The sequence below is a fragment of the Mus pahari genome, chromosome 15, assembly GCF_900095145.1.
Source record: "Mus pahari chromosome 15, PAHARI_EIJ_v1.1, whole genome shotgun sequence".
Classification (NCBI taxonomy): Eukaryota; Metazoa; Chordata; class Mammalia; order Rodentia; family Muridae; genus Mus; species Mus pahari.
The window spans coordinates 81,084,731-81,099,803 of record NC_034604.1 but is presented as its reverse complement, the minus strand read 5'-3'; the positions used below and the strand labels follow the sequence as shown (position 1 = coordinate 81,099,803).

The 15,073-nt window shown below is 38.4% G+C and overlaps 1 protein-coding gene across 4 annotated transcripts in view; it reads left to right on the top strand.

Annotated features, from left to right (window-relative positions):
- Socs6 (suppressor of cytokine signaling 6) overlaps nucleotides 1-14,468 on the top strand; it is a 56,422-nt gene extending 41,954 nt beyond the window's left edge. For 3 of the 4 annotated variants that reach the window (XM_029547117.1, XM_021214772.2, XM_029547118.1), the window contains one exon: nucleotides 12,017-14,468. In XM_029547117.1, coding sequence (XP_029402977.1) covers nucleotides 12,146-13,789 — 1,644 coding nt within the window. In that variant the 5' untranslated portion in view covers nucleotides 12,017-12,145 and the 3' untranslated portion in view covers nucleotides 13,790-14,468. Of the gene's footprint in view, nucleotides 1-6,216; nucleotides 6,258-12,016 lie in introns of all 4 variants that reach the window. The other variant, XM_029547116.1, reaches the window with a different exon arrangement.
- The last annotated feature ends 605 nt before the right edge of the window (nucleotides 14,469-15,073 follow it).

Genomic DNA, 15,073 nt, shown 5'->3' with positions numbered 1-15,073 from the left:
AAGACGTAGAACTCTCAGCTCCTCCTGCACCATGCCTGCCTGGATACTGCCATGCTCCTGCCTTGATGATAATGGACTGAACCTCTGAACCTGTAAGCTAGCCCCAATTAAATGTTGTTTTTATAAGACTTGCCTTGGTCATGGTGTCTGTTCACAGCAGTAAAACCCTAACTAATACAGGCTCTTTGTTCATATGGCAAATCTGGAACTCAGGAAGATTCAAACTCAGTTCGAACCTCTGCAAACTTTGGTTCCCCATATGTTAGTGTCAGTAGCCTGTGAATAAGTCTACTTAAAACTTAACTAAGACTTTTGCTGTAATTATAAATTGTCATGTTCTTTTATGGTAATTTTATGCCCACTTTTAAGGTTAGTTTTTAAATCCACTTTTGTAGTTCTGAAAGTACTCCATATTTTTTAAAGTTTTATTTTGATTATTTACCAACCTTGAAAGAACACAAAGAAATTTTATTGCATTTCTTATACTTTTGTTATTTTTATTTGCATGTACATGGCAGACATTGTAAAGCTGGCCTGCTGTAAAAGGCATGAGACTCTAGAGTACAAAATGAAGGGCTTTGTTACTTTGAGTAGAAGCAGTCACCACTGTCAGCAACTGTCTTGTCTTTTTGGGTACTGTGCTTTTTATTAGAATATAAACTAAGACAAAGGAAAAAGCAATTAAATTATCTCTAAGATGCTATTAGAATAATGCAAAAGACTGAAACTAAAATCAGTTGGCAAAATAGTTTAATTATGCATATATGTTGAAATTAGTCTTTCATGACATTCATAAGACTTCAGATCAAGAAAGGAGCCAAGGGTGATTCTGAATGCATTGATCTGAGGTCCTTGAAAGAATGAGGTAGTTGTAAGAGAAATAGCTGTAAGTGGAAGTAGGAACAGTGAAAGCAGGCTTGGAAGTGAGTTGGAAAACATGCAGTTTAATGTAAACTTGCTGCGTTTCCACTATATAGAAGACATCCAAGTAGCAATGTCAAGAGGAGAGTTGAATGGAATTGGCCTAGAAATGGTGAGATAGGAATGTGGGAATGGATGCTGTTTAGGTGCTATTATCACCATAATAAGTATAGAAGTGTTTGCATAGAGAAAGAAGAGGGGAACATGCCCGAATGTTGATTGCTCCATCAAGAAGGGGCTGGAGGGAAACCAGAAAAGGGGTCTAAAAGTGATGTGACGTTGTAGCAAAGACATAAAGTTGAGAAAAGGAGTTTTAGTAGCATCTTAGATAAAAACTGAGCAGCTGGTCCCAGGCTGCTTGCTATGGTAGTGAAGGACAGCTGGCAAAAAGAGAGTAGAAAGCAGGAGTTGTTGCTGCTAAATTTACAAAGTTTTCTAGGGATTGCTGCTACAAGGGGAGCTGAGATGGATCCACGGCTATGGAGAAAGTGGGGTATTTATTGAGCGGAATGAACCAACAGAGGGGGAGTTGTTAGGAGATGGAGTGTGCAAAGACAGGGTCGTGGTGCCTTTAGAAAGGAGCTAACGAGTGATGTGGAACAGACATTATTAATTGGATTGACAAGATAGTAGAGGGCACACTCCTTTGCTTTCATATTAGATGCTGGGGCTTGAACCTAGGACCTTGTACTTGCTGGGGAGGCTCTCCACAGCAGACCTTTATTCCTAGCTACAAAGTTTTCTTTTGATGATTTATTTTCTCTGAAATTAGAGGCTGAGGCATCAGCTGAGATAGAAGATGGAGTATTTAGATGTGAGGAAAAATGAGGGTGGAATGGTCAGCAACAAGAGAGAATGAACCAAAAATAAAAAGTTGATTTCTAGATAGCGTTGATTGACCTCACATACTGCCTTGAGAACTAAAGGAGAACCATCTGAGTAGCCTTTTCTAGCCATGGTCAGCTGTGGGGTGCAGCTGTGGCCTAGGCAAAGACATAGTCAATGCCTAGGTGTGAGGGTTGAGAGAAGGATCTGAATGCAGTGTCTGCAAGTGGTGTCTGCATTGGTTAGCTGTGGATTGTAGCCCAAGTAGAGAGGGAAGTGTGCTATTGAAAGTAGATTTGTTATAGTTGTCATTTAAATTTTGAATATGTAAGACCAGTAGACCATGGTGCATCAGTATAAAACTTTATGTCAGGTTCTATAACATAAAAAGGAGGAAGAAGTTATCTAAGTTTTACTAAAGCAAAATAACAGTTTCATCTATTGACTTTGTTTTGTTTGTGAAATTTTTTGTTAGTTGGTAAATAACTGACTCCCAGAAGAAGCCTTCTGCTTTGCTTGAAACTGGTGCATTTACATGGCCATTGCTAAATAAAATCAATTTTCAGAAGAACAAATAACCTCACAGAATTTTCTGTTAAACACTCCAAGTGTTAATGTAACATGTCTAAAAAATTTTGCTCTCCAACAACAACCTCCTCCTCTGTCCACTTTCCTCCCTATTCTTTCTACATAATTGAGACCACACTTTACATATAATTTTATTTCCTGTGTTTTGCACTTAACAAATGAGCGCTATGGGTGCCCCCATGTTATTTATAACTGTGTAAACACAGATTTCAGTGGCTTTCCGCAGTCCACATGTAGCAGTACCAGCATTTGTTTCACTGTCTCACACTGCTGGAAATTAGTATGTGTTTGACTTTTAAGACTCAGTTACTTTTATCATAATCCAAGAAGTATTGTTATTTCTTAAAATGTATAAAAATAGTGTTGCCAGGAGAGATTATGATGATTTTTAAAACTTGACTATTGCCAAATTAATTTGCATACCTGTATTAAGAGCAATGGTTATTGTGATCAGAAAATTTTTGGCTGATTTGAATTAGAAAATGCTCTTATTGGTTTCTTGCTTTGATCCTTATATAAGAGACAATGATTTCTCTGAATATTGAGTCAATTAGTTATCCAAGTGGAAAAATTAATCCCTACCTCATATAAATTAGTACCAGGCTAACCAAGAACTTCAGTATAAATGACAATACTTTATGTAGAAAGTACAGGCAAAACTGTCATTGTCAATGTAATTTCTTGAAAAAAGTAAAAGGCTCAAATAATAAAAGCACAAAAGGGACAGAGTCAAGGGAAAATGCACTGAAAGAAAGTGGGAGACAAGGCAATCTGTGGGGCTGGATATGGAGATTTCTAGGCATCTATAATGTGTCATTGTTCATTTTTATAATGGAATAGAGCTAGTTAGATGATCCTGAGTGATCCCTCTTTATATCAATTGATCATTGCTATTAAAGCAACTTGTTTGTGGGCCATGAGATAGGTCAGTCGATGACAGTGCTCACACCAGAGATGATGACCAAATTCTATACCCAGAATCCACAAAGTGGATGAGAAAACACTCCTGCGGGTTATCCATTATCCTTTGACTTCTACAAATATACACACAGTCCCAACAGTACTACACCCCCCACAAAAATACATACAAAAAGCAACACTACAACCTGATCATAGTGATTTCTGCATGTTGTCAAGTTTGTTTGCTAATACTACGTTAAGGGTTTTTGGAACCTCAGGATACCCACCACTAGGTCTCTTTGTGTTTGGCTTAGGTATTATTTCTTCTCTATCATCTAAAAGAATTGGTTAGAGATTTCCTGCTATTTATCTTATTGGTTTCTACTCTGTCATTCACTCAGTATGGGTGTTCATATTCTCTGGGTTTAGTTCTATGTTACATTTACTATTTTCTTAGAGTTGGCTTGATTTAAGTTCTATATTCTCAAGGGTTTCCTGTGAGCAGTCCACACTAGTTTCAAATTCAAGTGCTAGGCTTACATGATTGCTACAGTGCCTATTTATAAACTGCATCTCTTTGTTTTACTTTTTTTTAAATTCTGTTTGGAATATGTTTTAAGCTTATGGTTTCTAGTCTTTAGCCCATAGATTATTTAGAAGTATTTTGTTTAGTTTTCTTATTTTCGGTGGTTTTCCAGATTTATTTCTGTTGTATGTATATAATTTAGCTTAATTGTGGTTAAAGAACATGCATATCCTGTATAATGCCAATCCTTTAAACACTGCTGAGTCTTGTTTTTGTCTGTTGTAAGAATGAAAACTTAAAAACAACACTCAAAGCTGTGATTAGTGTTAAAGTCCCAGGCTAAGTGTCTGTTGCCCAAAGTACTTGAGACAAAAAGTGTTTCTGATTTTGGGTTCTTTTCCAAGTTTGAATGTTTGATTGCATGTAATAAGATGTCCTAGGAAAGAAGCTGTGTCTGAACACACAGCTCTTCTGTTTTGTGTTCCCCTAGCATAAAAGTGAGTTTTTATTTCCTTCAACCCTTGCTTTTGATTACAACCCATCACACCAGGTTAGGTGCAGAATTGTTAAAACGTTGAATTTTGTGTTTCAGGTTTTTAGTGTAGGGATCTTCAACATTCTAAACTCATACCCTTTCTCCATTTCTTTCTGTTTTTCCTGTCTCTTTCTTCCCTGTCTTTCACCCTCCCTCTTTGACTCTCCCTCTCCTTCCTTCTCCCCCTCCCCCTTCACACTGGGGATTGATTGAACTCAGGGAAATTCAGGAAACTGTGTCTATCAATATACTAGGAGCCTGCCTTATTAAAATTTTTATGTATTATTATTGAATTGTCATTTCTCCTTTCAAACTTTTGTTTATGTATTTGGGGGTTAATGTCAAGTGTATATACATTTATTGTTTCTATATCTTCATGATGTATTAACCTTCTTTTCATTTTGAAATGTCTGTTCTTTGTCCATGCTAGTATATACTGTCTTAAAGCCTATTTTTGTCTGATACTAATTGAGCTATTTTAGGTCTCTTAGCTACTTTCTTGGTGTATTCTTTTGTATCCTGTTCTTTAACTGATATGCATCATTCCATGTTAGAGAAATCTTATAGACAGCATGTCTATATATTCTGAAACATTATGGCCAAAAGCAGTTTGGAGAAGAAAGGGTTTATTTGGCTTACATATCCTGGTTTACAATCCATTGAGAGAAGCCAAGATAGGAACTCAAGACAGGAAAATGAAGGCAGTAACTGAAGCAGAAACAATGTAGGAAGGCTATTTACTGGCTTGCTCTGCATGCTTTCTATATAAATCAGTACTACTTACTCAGAGGTAGCCCTATGCACACAATAGTTTAGACCTGCAACATCAATCAAGAAAGTATGCTATCTGTGATGACGCCTGCTTTTAATTCCAACACTCTGGGAGGCAGAGGCAGACCAATCAGCCTAGTGTACATAGTGAATCCAGGACAGCCAGTGCCTACACAAAGAGACTTTATCTCCAAAAACATCCCCTCTTCCAAAAAAGAAGAAAGAAAATGTCCTGATAGACTTGCCTGAGGTTCCTCTTCCCAGATGACCCTAATTGTGTTGACAAGAAAGTAATCAGAACACAGCAATAACTGTTTCTTTTTTTGTAAATTCATTCCGACAGTCCTTTTACTAGGTTAGGCATCTGCCAACTTTTTCTGTAAAATATCAGATAGTAAATATGCTAAACTTTGCATGCTATAGAGCCTCTGAACTCCTTGTTTTGAGGAGGTGCCACAATCTGTAATATACAAGTGTGATTTTTTTTTGTTTGTTTGCTTTTTGTTTTTGTTTTTTTGTTTGTTTGGTTTTTTGTTTTGGCCTGATACAACTAATTTATAGGCACAGAAATTGGAATTTCATATAATTTTCTTGTGTCTTAAAAAAAGATTGTTCTTTTGATTTTTTTTTTTCCAGTTAGTAATACCATAGCTATTTTTCCTTGATGAACATATAAAAAGGAGTGATTAGTTGTGCCTACAGGGTACGTCATGGGCTGTGATGCCTGAAAGGGTTAAGTCCATTCACATTTAAGATATTTATTGATATGTCACATTTATGTCTGCCATTTCACTGGCTTTTAAATTTACTTCATTTTATGTTTCTTCCTGTGTTATAGACCTCCTGTGTTAAATGCATCTTTTAAATGTTAACTTCAGATTCTCATAGAACTTTGTGATAGACCTTTAGTTATTTCTTATCACAGTATATTTCAAAATAATGTTAATTCTGACAAAATATAAATTTGGAATTTTCCCTTTGTCTTTCTGATCCCTTTTTGTTGTTTTACATAAATTGCTTCTATATATGTTGTATGTTTCATTTCAATGATGAATACATTGATTTATACTTTCCTGTGTCCTTTAAAGCAGAGGGATGAGAGAATTGATAATATGTAAATTAACCTTTACTTTTATCATTTCATTTCCAGTCTTTTCCAAGTGACATCTTCTTTGAAGCACTTTCCTTCTGGTATGTTTTGTAGTTCCCTGCTACTAGTTCCCTCTTTTCAACACAGAAATGCTTATGCATCATGCTATTCTTTTTCCTGATTACCCTATATTGCTTTGACTATAGAGTTCTTGGTAGCAGAAGGTCCTTCAGCATTTGAATGTGTCATCCTACTTCCTTCTGGCCTCCTTTGTTCTGTTAAGAAACCGGTCTCCCTTATATCTCCGCCTTCCTTTTTAACAAGTTCTTCCTTTCTTACTCTTAGTCTTGCCATTTCCTGCACAAATTGCCTTCTCCAGATGTCAGTAGTGTTTGTGAGCATGTGTTTTAATGCTGTTTAACAGATAAGCTCAGCTTCAGTTACTTTGTGAGGGAAAGGACTCGAAAGCCTCCTCATCACATCATGTTACATGGACATCTATGCATATACTGTTTTTGCCTGTATTTCTGGATGAGGAAACATTCCATGGGTATCCAGAGCATTAGGAAATAAATGGTCCTGTGAAATGACTCAGACAGAATGACTTATCTGTGCTCTTGATCTTGCTGTGAATTGTCCCGCTTCATGTCAACAATAAGTGGTAGTTTCTAAGTCATACACCAAGCTTTCAGGACTTCCATGTTACTCAGAGGATTCCTTTTGGACTTTGGAGACATTATTAAACTTACTTTTTCTGTAAGGTGGAAATAAAGGTAGCCTCTTAAAAGTAGAACTTTTGTGAGGGGGCAGGAAGGGAAATGTACCTTTTGGTGCATTGTGACCTCCATAGCTGCAGCAAGTGAGAATGGGTGTTTGGAACTAGCTCCCTCCTGGCCTGAGCCACTGAATGTGCAACATCCTAAGTTCTCTACTGTACACGATTGCTGGCATCTTACTGCCCTGCTGGAACCTGAAGGCCTGGAGAGCGTTCTAACCACTACTTGTAGCTAAATCTTGAGACTTTTTTGGAAAGCACGGTGTTTTGTCAATGACTTGACAAAGATGTCTTGGAATAATATCTTGGAGAAATGGTAGAGGCAAAAAAGTGCATATAAATTAAGGAAACTTGTGGAAATCCTATGAATGATAGAAACCCCATCTTTGGATGACCTCAGGTGCCAGGGTATTAGATGTCAGGGATTTGGCTGGGTGAGGTATAAGTTTCTGGTAGCTAAAGGAAACAGTCCCACCACAATAGATTGAATTGTAGTTGACTGGAAAGCAAAACATAGAGTGAGGTCAGACATGAAAAGTCCATCTGCATTGTAATATTTAAAACTAGGTAGGCTTTGACATGGCTGGGGAGGATTTGAGAGGAGTACCTTTGGCAGAGCCCTGCTTAGTGTTACACTGTTCAACTTTGGCAAGCGTGGCAAGCGAGATGACATGAAGTAGTTGTTCAGTGCTAAAGTTAAACCTGCTCAATTGTAACAGAAAGTCCTAAATAAGGAAAGTGGGCTTCCAGACTATTTTACTGTACTTTTGAGGTGTAACTATTGGTAGTTATGTATTATATACTGGCTTAGATATAAACACACACACACACACACACACACACACACACACACACACACACACAGGGGGGGATGGGTAGAGAGAGTAATAGGATAATCTTAGCATTTAGTCTTACAGCTTTTTTTTTTTCATGTTTTCTGAACTTCTTTCTTTGCCTGTATATTAAACTAGCAGTCTATAGATATTTGATATGTGTATATGTGTATGTTGTTTTCTACAACTTAGGTTAAAGCTGTCTTTTCTAAGAAGAATTAGGCATTATAAAGGTGTATGTTGTGATTAAGTAGACTTTAGAATCAGTCATGTGGTTTTGGCAAGTGTCCTACAGTGTTTGTGCTTTGGTTTCCCTATTTACTTAATGGAACTGTTGCAATCTATTACTAGCTGCAAATATTTAGCCTATGTACATAACACATTGCTTTAAGGACACCTAACTCTAAGTTACATGAGTGGTAGATTTAGTTATGTCTAAGGTCATATAATTGCTAAATAAGGGATATGCATAAACTCAGTCTAGGTCTGTGGTGTCAAACTGCTTCATCAAATTTAAAAAAGGTTCTAAGATTATATGAACTGATGAAACTGTATTTAGAAGACTTAGTCCTTTTGTCACTCTGTCAGTATTTAGCTAGTGTTTACCACTTTAAACAATATAAGTAACAGGGTTGTTTAAAACTAGAAAGATAAAAAGATAACAATGTCTTTATAACTTTGGCACAAGAACATCTCCAAAAGACAAATTACTAATTGTATGTCTACTTGGCTAAAGCATATGTAAATTTGATAAAAGTTTTAAAATAACCTTACAAAGCTTCCCGAAATTCCTGGGTGAAGTGTGTGTGTGTGTGTGTGTGTGTGTCCACGCGCCTAGATGTAAATGTACCACATATGTGCAGGTACCCCTCAGGCCAGGAGAGGGTCAGATCCTCTGAAACTAGAGTTACTGATGATTTGTGAGCCATCTGATGTGGGAACCAGAAACTGAATCTGTAAGAGGTTCTTTTACTGGCGAACTATCTCTCTGACCTGAAGATCCTTGTTTTTTTACATTTATGTTTTAATGCGTTTACATTATATCTTAACATTTTAAGAATTTCATACATGAGTACTATATTTACATAATTCCCATACCTACCTCTTCCTCTTTTCCCCATGCCCCACTGTACCCCCTCTCAAATGCATGACCTCTTCAATTATTGTTACACATGTATATGTGCACAGACATTATAAATACCTTGCTGTTCTTTTAGCTTATTTGTATATGTGTGTAGGGCTGACAACTTGAAATTGGTTGCCTGTGGCTCTTTCTCTAGAGGTAGGATTTTGTGAGATTTTTCCCTGTCCACTTCAAGATGTCAACTGGTGGTGTCATTGTGCAGGATTTTTTTTTGTTTGTTTGTTTTGTTTTGTTTTGTTTGAGACCATAGTTTAAGATTTCATGGGTGTGGCTCCCTACGATTTATATAAGATACCATACTAGCCAGTGTTCTGGATCTTTAGCTATTTGAGTTTTTCCTGCTCCTTCTTCTGCAGTGTTCCCTGAACCTTAGGCGTAAGTTGTATTGTTGATATATGAATTGCAGGTGGGCACTCTAGGGCCAGTTTTATCTGCACTATGGTCACCTGTGGATTTTTGTGATGGTTTCTGTTGCAAAATTTGTCTTCTCTGATGAGGGTTAAGAACTAGCCTTACTTGTGAATATAAGAATACTAGTTTAGGAATAGTAGGTTCTTTTGGGGCTCAGTGATCTCACCAACCAATGGTAGTTGGCTAGGTTTTCAGTACCAGGGATGAATTCCCTCCTGTTGAATCGACAAATGAGGTGGCTATTGGTTCCCCCCAAGATATAAATGCTACTATTGTACCCTTTTGTGAGCCACCATGTGGTTGCTGGGAATTGAACCCAGGACTTCTGGAAGGACAGTCAAGTGCTCTTAACCGCTGAGCCATCTCTCCAGCCCTATTGCACCCTTTTGCATATTTTGCTATGCTGGTCATTGTTATGGTTTCTGATCTTCCCTTGGTGGATCTTTTTACTGCTTTTCTCCTTTAGTACCTTTGGATAGTCCTCAGGCAGCAGGCTTTCAGGTCAGTTCCAACTTGAAAGGTGGTTTTCCATGCCTGGTAATAGAGTTTTTGTTAGCTGCACTATGGCTCTCAGAAATATTATCTTGATTTGAATTTCCTGTTTAATGAGTTTTTAGAATGAGGTATAGTTCACCTACAATGAAATCACATTTTTTAGTACACAGTTTACATAGAGTTTTGACAAATGGATCAACCTATTTAAGCCTCACCATAGTTAATGTCTTTGGGGAGATTCAGGTCTCCAGAATTCTGAAATTCTCTGTGTAGGAATTCAAGGTTGGCCTTGAATTCCTGATCCTTCTGACTCCAACTCCCCTAAAGTGATAGAATCACAGACTTGGAGATCACACCTGGCTTATGTATAGCTGGGGATTGAACCTGGGTCTAGTCCTTGTATCAACACTCCTTAATTCATCATCTGTGTTTTTAGTCTCTTAAAAGATCTTGAAAAAATGCTGTTTGGGAATCACAAAATGATTTAATTACATGTTTTGTGTCTATTGAAATTTATCCTATTAAAAACTAAAAAAAAAACCAAGTTTAAAAATACTTACCAATTTATTTAAAAATATTAATATACTTATTATGTATTAACATAAATCAGTTTCTTGGAAAAACAAACAAAACAAACAAACAAACAAAAAACCTCTACTTCCAAATACTAAAAACAGAGGGAGAGAGAAAAGTAGCAGGAATCAGGTTTAGTGGCAAGTACCTTTACCTGCTGGGCCTGTAGAGGTTTTTCTTTTTTCTTTCTTTCTTTTTTTTTTTTTTTTAAATAAATATCTAAAACCTTTTCCCTTGAACCATTATACAAATTTTTCAAGTGTATGTGTAAATTTAAAACTTTGCAATTAGAAAAATGGCAAGATTGATTCAGAACACTTATTGGGCACAAAACAGATGGTAATCCTATAAAAAGATGGCATATATTTTTGGAAACGCAAACAGGAAAATAGATACTCTTTAAAAAAAAATTAGAGTAATCTCTGCCTAGAAGATGGAGAAAAGAGATCTAAAACATATGGTTTGATTGAGCTTCTACTTTCTAATGTCTAGGATTGGATCTTGACCCTTAATATTAGAATTGAATTGCATATGCATTGGTAGTGTTTTTAATCATCTGTGGTTTAGATTTGTGATAGTGGCAAGCAGGACTATTGAAACCTCAGGGTTAGTGAAAACACTGTTTCACAATCATCTACTGAGTCTGTTTTCTGGGACAAGATCAGGCACTTAGTGAGTTCACTCAGTGCATAGCTTCATGTTTAAAATGTCTTGTGCTCCAAATATTTATAAGTATTCTATTTTTACAGTATCTTCCAGAAACAGTGTATGACGGTGAGGCTGTTAAAACTGCTGCTGCTTTTTGTGGAGCTGATGTAGCTGTTCCTGATAGGTTGTCTGGTCTGAGTGGTTTCAGTGAGCATGATTTTTGCAGATTTGTCTATCTAACAACCACCTGCTATCTGTAGTTAACACTGAACACTTGACATATTCTTTTTTTCTCTCAACTCCCACCTGTTTTACTAGGGTGTTTCAGACAGATTTGTATTATAATTTACCATTCATATATCTGTCTCTTCTACTTGTTTATGAGCATTCTAGATCATAACTTACTAGCCTTCATGTTATTGCACTTTGCTGTGTGTGTAGTAGGGGTTAGTAAACAAACAGTGAGTTAGAGCTGTGTCTTCTGCTAATTAACTGAGTTGCTCTAAGCTGCAGTGGAAAGGTGTAAGATTTTTGGGTGCATTTTTCTTCTTTGGGTCAGGTAGTGCACCGGTGATGGGCCATAGACTGTATCTCACAATACATATGTATGTGTTTGAGGTGTGGGCTTGTACTTCCAGGGCATTATGGTGCCTTCATTATGTTTTGTTCCTTCAGCCTGGTGCATGGGCAGTGATGAGGGGCTACTTAGACCTGGTGAAGGTGAGCCTGGTCGGTAGAAAAGACCTTGTCCTGGCCTAAACACAAGACAAAAACCAAGGAGTAAATAAAGGACCCAGTGTTTGCCCCATGCCCGGTATATATAGCAGGCATTTATCCTAATCTTTAGGGTGACATTCCTAAGAATGGAATTGGGTGCTTTTGTTTTGAAGCTAAAAGTTAAAATTTCTGTTAAGTTTTACTTGAAAACTAAAATGTTTAATGGCTTTTTTTTTTTTTTTTTTTTAACTTTTTCCCCCCTAGAAAATAGCTTCAGAGGTTAAATGAAGCCGGGCAGAGTTCACCCATGAGGCATCGCAGCCCCTNCCGATGTTTGGGCATAGCTGCTCCAGAAGCAAATTGACCCATTTGGATTAGTTAACTTTTGTCAAAATGAAGAAAATCAGTCTGAAGACCTTCAGGAAATCTTTTAACCTGAGTAAAAGCAAAGATGAAACTGAGTTCATGGTGGTTCAGCCCCNGTCCCTTGCTGGCGACTTCGTGAAAGATGACTCTTTATTCGGGAGCTGCTATGGCAAAGACATGGCTAGTTGTGACATTGGCAGCGAGGATGAGAAAGGGAAGAACAGGTCCAAAAGCGAGAGCCTGATGGGCACTTTGAAGAGGCGGTTGTCCACCAAGCAGAAGACTAAGGGCAAGGGNNGCACTGCACCCACAGATGAGGACACCTTCTCCTCAGCTTCAGCNCCTGGTGGGCTCAAGGATGTGCGTGCTCCACGGCCCATCCGCTCCACATCACTGAGAAGCCACCATTATAGCCCCACGCCCTGGCCGCTGCGTCCCACCAGCTCGGAGGAGACATGCATCAAGATGGAGATGCGAGTGAAGGCNCTTGTGCATGCTGCCAGCCCAGGACCAGTCAACGGTGTGCGCAAGGAGCTGCGGGAGCTGCAGCCCAAGGAGCTGNGGGAGCTGCAACCCAGGGAGCTACTGCATCCCAGGGAGCTGCGAGACCTGCAGCCAGAGCCGCGCCCTGAGTCCCGCTGCAGCCCCAGCTCACCCGGGGACCTGAGCCTCCACCTGGAGGAACACGTGCCTGTAGTAATCGGACTCATGTCTCAGGACTACCTTCAGTACACCGTGCCTTTAGATGANGGGATGTGCCCTCTTGAAGGGCCGCGCAGCTGCTGCCTGGATACGTCTTCTCCCATGGAGGTGTCAGCNGTACCCCTGCCAGGGGCGAGTGGTGCCTTCTCCGAAGATGACAGTCATGTGGACCAGGACCTGGTTGTAGGCCCAGAGATCCTTGTGGATTCATCAGTGAACAACTTGTTGATAGGCACCACAGGAGTCATGTTGCAGAACCCTAGAGGAGGTCATGATGACGCCCCTCCCCTCTCACCGTTGCTACCTCCAATGCAGAATAACCCAATCCAAAGGAACTTCAGTGGCCTCTCAGGCCAAGACTTGCACATGGCCGAAAGTGTTCGNTGTCATTTGAATTTCGATCCCAACTCTGCGCCTGGGGTTGCTAGAGTTTATGACTCGGTGCAAAGTAGTGGCCCCATGGTTGTTACAAGTCTTACGGAGGAGCTGAAGAAGCTTGCAAAACAGGGGTGGTACTGGGGCCCCATCACANGCTGGGAGGCAGAGGGGAAGTTGGCAAANGTGCCAGATGGTTCTTTTCTTGTTCGGGATAGTTCTGATGACCGTTACCTTTTAAGCCTGAGCTTTCGTTCTCATGGTAAAACACTTCACACTAGAATTGAGCACTCAAATGGTAGATTCAGCTTTTATGAACAACCAGATGTGGAAGGGCATACATCTATAGTTGACTTAATCGAGCATTCAATCAGGGACTCTGAAAATGGAGCATTTTGTTATTCAAGGTCTCGATTACCTGGATCAGCAACTTATCCAGTCAGACTAACCAATCCAGTGTCACGGTTCATNCAGGTGCGCTCNCTGCAGTATCTGTGCCGCTTTGTTATANGTCAGTACACCAGAATAGACTTAATTCAGAAACTGCCTTTGCCAAACAAAATGAAGGATTATTTGCAGGAGAAGCACTACTGAGAGATTGGGAGCCCTGTTTCTTGCACTTTGGGGTTCAGAAACAAGACTTGAGTACAGTTTACAGACTTACATCGCCATTGAAGTCTTTGCTGCCATAACTTTTAGTTTTTATGTGTGAGAGTCATCGATTCGTTCAGGGGTGGGGGAAGTGTCTGCAAGGCGTCCTAAATTTATTTTGGTTCTTGAAAAGGGATGTCTTGAGGGTTTAGAAGTGTGAGTTATCTTTCCTTAATGTGCAGAATAATCACAATGTGAATGACCAGATTCTCTTTAATGCCCCTCCCAGTCCTTTGCTGCTATCCACTGTGATTCTTATGCATTAAAGCACATTTCATGTNTATTCAACCCTAAGTAAAGTTGAATGAAATATAAATTGCTATGATGTTAAATGGCCCAGTTGAATAAACATGTGTGGGATAAAATATTTACATATACACTGAAAACTGATTTTTTAAGTCTCACACTTTAAAAATGATTTGTTCAGAATTATGAATTAATACAATGTTGATAAATGGAATGCAAATCTGCAACATCTTTTACAACACTTTTCTAAATTATTTTTTAAGGATGTGATAATTGTTTTGGTTGGGAGAAGTTCAATTGTTCTGTTGCCTTCATTTTCATCTTGTGGTTTGTCTCTTTTGATAAATTGCCTTACATTAAAAATTGTAAACAAATATATACCCAATTTAGAAATTGTTGCCTTTTCTGTCATTAAACTTGGGTACAAATTGGCGTAACTTAAAAGCTCTGTAAAGCCCAAACAATTGTTATAAAAGTAAGATAACCCTGGTTTCTTGTGAGGTGTGTGTGTGTGTGTGTGTGTGTGTGTGTGTGTGTGTGTGTGTGTAAGAGAAAGATTTTTTCACTTAAATGTTTTATCTATGATTTCTTTAGTAGATACTTTCTTCCATAAACTTGACAAAGCAAGTTTCATAAATGAGTTGTATTTTCTTACATTAAAGTTTATATAAAGTTGTAAACTGATCTGAATAGAAAGGTTATTTTAAAGTTGTCTTGACTTTCTTCTGTATAATCTTCACAGTGTGCTTCATTTGACCATTCCAACCCTAAACTAACAACCTTGAATGACATCAGTTAAATAATTAAAAATTGTGATACATTGTGTGAGAAAAATTGTAAAACCATGTCAGAAATAGCTCCTGCTTGTGACTACCCCTTGAGGGTAGAATTTTGGTTTATTTTAAATTGGTTAGTTCCTAAGTAGTTTGGCACCTCGACTTACTTATCATTAGAGAATGATGAGGCCAGGTTTTAGAAGTT